This window comes from Nansenia antarctica (assembly GCF_963989245.1).
Source record: "Nansenia antarctica genome assembly, chromosome: 4".
NCBI lineage: Eukaryota > Metazoa > Chordata > Actinopteri > Argentiniformes > Microstomatidae > Nansenia > Nansenia antarctica.
Genome location: NC_137689.1, coordinates 67107725 through 67112934, shown reverse-complemented (window position 1 = coordinate 67112934; position 5210 = coordinate 67107725). Strand labels below are relative to the sequence as shown.

General features: G+C 40.7%; 1 protein-coding gene across 1 annotated transcript in view; it reads right to left on the bottom strand.

The window, feature by feature from the left end:
- The window catches only part of tcf4 (transcription factor 4), a gene marked incomplete at both ends in the record, with an annotated part of 159498 nt that extends 154697 nt beyond the window's left edge, over nucleotides 1-4801 (bottom strand). Inside the window, 3 exons of the mRNA XM_080529631.1 lie at nucleotides 3424-3493; nucleotides 4408-4446; nucleotides 4700-4801. Of these exons, the coding sequence (XP_080385757.1) occupies nucleotides 3424-3493; nucleotides 4408-4446; nucleotides 4700-4801 (211 nt within the window). The remainder of the gene's footprint in view (nucleotides 1-3423; nucleotides 3494-4407; nucleotides 4447-4699) is intronic.
- Nucleotides 4802-5210: the final 409 nt, after the last annotated feature.

Below are 5210 nucleotides of genomic sequence, written 5' to 3'. Positions count from 1 at the left end.
GCTAATTACAGGGCAGGTTGACATTTTTGTGTCTTTATTTTTAAAGGACTAATTACACTTTGTGACTCAACCAGCACCTCGGTATGAACAGGTGCGTCGATGAGCACAAACAGTGATATCGCGCCCATATTGAAAACCGCTGTGACACTCCTGCCATTAAGAACCTATTGTGCGTCGAGGCACCGTTCAGAAAGCTAGACGCCACTGATGAATCTAAAAAATAATATGTTAACAAACATGTGACATCTGCAGCCTGCAATTTTCTTTTTATTTTTTTTATTTTTTCTTCACGCTCTCCCTATTTGACAGCACTCACATACTGAAGTATTTTGAGGAGGGAACCGCTTCACTCTCACTTTACGAGTTGTTGTTTACTTCTTGGGACTTGACCAAAGGCTATAGAAGGCTAAACATGCTTGAACGCCAAAGCAGGAAATGTGGATTAGGGCCCTCACTTTATGCAGCTGCTAGAGTGTTTGGACGAGCCAAGTTCAGCTTGTCAGGCGATGCATGCCTTACACTAACCCCCTGGTTAAGCAGTTATCTACGGAAAAGGTCTGGTTAAATCACTATATTCCAGTCGAGATGAACTCTACAGATTGGAATACACTTATCCAGTTGCAGCAGTGAGAAAATCAACATAATTATGGGGTATGTATGGAGACAGAACAACAGAACAACAACATTGAAATGTCAGGAGAGCAAAACAACATAAACTTGTGGACACACACAAGCGTAGAAAAAAGCCTCTCAAAGAAGGACCATGTATCTACAGTGCACTGTGCGGTACGCTGAGGATTAGCCTAAATCAATTTCCATCCTAAGGCTATCACTCTCTCTTCTTCTCTCTTTAGGGGGGGCGGGGGGGGGGGGGGGGGGCGGGGATTGTTTTCAGATGGAGATCCTCTGGAATGACTTTAATCCAGAGTACTATGCAGTAACATGGAATGTCAATCTCATATTAGGCCTACTGGTTAATTACATTACATATAGTAAGAACACAGTAACTACAGTGGCTATGTACAAGTTACTAATAGGGTTGGTACACAATCGAATCAATCTAATCACTGAATTGGAGTGTCACGAATCAGGTGTTGTTCTGCTACACTTATCTGCAGTTACTTTGTGTGCAATGTACTGTAATTGGCATTGGAGTTTACCGGAACGTTTTTGTCATGGCATTGGCTTTCGCCTACTGAATGTACAGTGTAAGTGCTGTACAATCCCCATCACCAATGCGAGAAGGAGGGCTGTGACAGGAGATAGGGTTCTGGTGGCTGGTTGTCACCGGCCCAAGCCACGTCTCACTGTGACAACAATGCAGTGGAGAGAGAGGACGTCTATTCTTCACGTCAACCTGCAGCACGTGGCTGTTGGGGAGCGACGAGACTCAGCCACAACCTTGAAATTATTACCATTATTAGCGGAGTCATTATTAGTATTAAATAGTAAATACTGCTAATAATATCGCCATTATAGCTAAAACGCCTATTAATTCCTAATCCGTTGCACAATTATGAGCATGGCTGTTTTTTGTGTTGTCGTTCTGCTTCCTGGGAACAAGACAATTTAACACTCTCAGAGGCAAAAAAAAAAAAAAAGATGGTGGGAGGGGGAAGAAATCGAGTATTAAGTGACTGGTTGCCTCGCTTCATCTTTATTTTGAATGCAGTCAGTCCGTTTTTGACTGACAAGCATGACCAAAACAGATTTGAATGAATAGAGGCAGGGAACACTCAGGCTTGCGTGGAGCACTTTATCTGTCTGTGTACAAGTACATCAAATGAGAGCAGGATATTATTAAAACAGTCTTACTCTGAACTGTGACTTAATAAGCTATGCCGATTAAGAGAACAAAAATATGGCATGCCATCAGGGCCTATCTGCCTTCACCCAAATTTCTCAAATGCGGAACACTGGCACCGACAGGGCTGAGCCTAGCTGCTTGTTTGTGCGCAGCTTTTCCCTCGCACAAAAGAAAAAATAAACGCCACAGATGGATTTTGTGATCGCCTCCTGAGCTGATGTTTCAGCTTGAAAAGATAAATAAAATAAATATAGCATGGGCCTACACATACAGTATACCATTTGGGTGTTCCGTGCTTGTTTTTTTTTTTTCTCTTCCATTTCTTTTTGTCAATTCAGACTTTATGAAACATTTCCTCCTTCTCACTGCCAACTGCAAGTTGCATGGCAACAGGGTAGAGCAGTTTCATACCCCCCCCCCCACCACCACCACCTCCCCCCTCTCTATCCTACAACACAATTCACGGGGAAACACAGGATCTGAGAGGTTACAAGGAGGAGGAAAACATGGAAATTGCCAAGACCTTAAATAGCAGGGTAGATCTTGAAAACAGTGACAGTGAATGGGATCCAGAAGATTAAAGAGTTATGTGTGGCATTAGCTTTTGGGATGATCCAAAAATATCAAATCTTTATCATTCAGTGCCTAATCCAGCCCCTGGTTTGGGCCTACATTGTCCGAGCATTGAGCTCAGTCAACTGTGCATCCATGCATAACACTATGCATACTTTACCACAGGATGAAGTAAATAATGGAAACACTATCAAAGTTAAACTTAAGACTCATTTAAGCCTCCAAAAAACACCTAGGGGCGTAATAACAACAATTTTTTATACACACAGTAAATTGCTCAACGCGACCATGTTCAATGGTAAATTGCCAGAGAAGGGGACTGGGTGTGTTAAACAAATAAAATCTTGATATGGTGATGCATTGGAATAAAGGTGAGTGCTACCTACAGACAAATAATGTCCATCGAAAATTTGATTCTATCACATTGTTCACACAACTTATGCTCCTGCGCGGAAGAGACAAAAGACAGAGCAAAACCACAAACCACATCCACAAACGACAACAAAACAACAACGGGATAGACAAACACATTCCACCGCCTCTCCCTTTCAACCAACAGAATGGTGCTGTAACTGTGTTTAGCACAACTCTGGCATAGGTACACTTGACCTGCTGTTACAACCAAAAGAGGAAAGATGCACGAGTCTTCACTGGGGCCTGACATTTAAAGACACACCAAGCTTACAGCCAGCCGCCCACATCACATTCACACTGAGCCGAGAGAGAGGCCAAGAGTGTTGGGAGGAACCTGACTAAATCACTTTGTTCGCGACAAAACAAAGTCACCGTATTTGTACCATCAGAGTCAATACAAACACAAACACAGAGAACTGAAATGGTTAATAATATAATAGTGAAGGTCCACGGTGTTAGTTTACTGTACACTCCATATACTGTGTAATGATGATACACAAAGCAGAAACACAATTTGCAATATGATATATTGTGTCAGGGAAAAAAAATATGATAAACTGATGTAAAAATGGCAACATGTTCAAACAATAACACTGCTGTAATTTTGTGATTGAAATAGATGGACATACTTGAGCCTGAGTAATGTCCACTTCCCAGGGAGGTCGGACCGTTCTTTCCACTAACAGGAGGAGAAAACATCTAGGAGAAAATAAACACAACCTTACCAGAGGAACCCTTATTGCTCCGATGACAATTTCAACACAACATTTAATAAATAGCCTACCAAAAAGAGTATTTGTTACAAAATCATTTAATTAACCTATAGCCTACATGCTATTACTTAGTAATACAGTATTATAATTATTCTACACAATATGGTTATCTATGGCTGATGGGAACTGTAGCCTATTTCAAGTGTGCACTGTGCACACCGTCAATACTTAGTAGGCCAACTGTATACTGGACTTCCCCTCTGTCTGACCATCTCTACATACTGTACTTCCAGTTGTCCATCTAACCATGTTGTCCATCTAACACTGCACTTCACTGCAACCGGAGCAATTATGAGATGAACAATTGTGCTATACCCGCAATAAAAAAAGCAGCAGACAAAACTGTAGTGATCACACGAATATTAGTCACTCCTCTGTTAATGCAAAGTGACCAGCTGCCTGGAAGTCAAATGTCAAATGTATTCCATATACACAAGTGTTATTTTTACAGGCAAAAGTTGACCAAGAGCAAGAGCATTGGTTCAAGAAAATATGGCCGAGGGGGACATTTCCTGTCCAAACTTCTGAACAGCGCTTCTATAAAAGACCAATATTTGCCACAACTAAATCAGGTTGGAGTGAAGTTTAAACTATGCGTTATTCATAATATGACATAAAAACCTAAACATTGACAAAAGAAACAGCTGTAGTAGGTTAATAGCCCCGACTATTTATGAAATCTCCCCTAACGCTCCCGCATGCAGTTATGACTGGGTAGGCTACTGTCACAGAGCGCTACTAGAATAATGCATAAAATGATTAGTTCAACTTATATAACATTTTGTAGAAAGTCTGACAGAATGAAAGAAGAAAAAAATACTTAAAAGTGGGATATACTACCATTGATGTTGGGAACATTTTCAAATCGTTGTTTCGCATCTATAAGACAACAAAATTACTAATGCAATATCATATTTCTCTGCACATGTTTTGGAAAACACTTAAGAATAGAAACCATAATTGCTTTAATTTTCTTCATTCATATTGAGTTACAGACGTACAGTGAAAAACAAGCACTTTTAAAGAAATACCTCACAATGATAAAACATGAGGCTATGCCATACAAATCAAAAATATAAACATTCGCCGATAGGTCGGTTTTAGTCATTGCTATAATATAACAATTGCTTACCGCACTGAAATCCAATAAGTCGCTTAGTTCTTTGTCTGTCCCTAAGGCAGCCATTCGCTGTTGGTGATGCATTTTAGCAAAATCACACAAACCTAAAAACATGGAAACAAATTGCGGTCAGAGGACGCCAGTTCTCGCACCGACAGGAGGGGGACCTAATCACTATTTCAGATCTTCCTCAAAATCCACTGGTGATCGGGAGTCGCAAGATTCCACTTTGCGTTAAACCAATTCTCTCTCAGCGCATCACTGTGCAACAGGAGGTTTTAGTCTACATAAAATGAATGAATCCAGTGAAAATAGAATTACATGAAGAAATGGATATAGACGAATCTTTGCCAAGTCCAGCGCAAATGCAAAAAGCAGTTCAGCCCGGGAGATCAAGAAGTGACAATCCCGTGCAAAGAAAAATAAATAAATAAACGGATAAAAGACAGCGGGAAAATGGGTATAAAGCTGGCAGTCGCTGGCCAACAACACAGTCGCTGAAAGTGAGACTGAACGTGTGTAA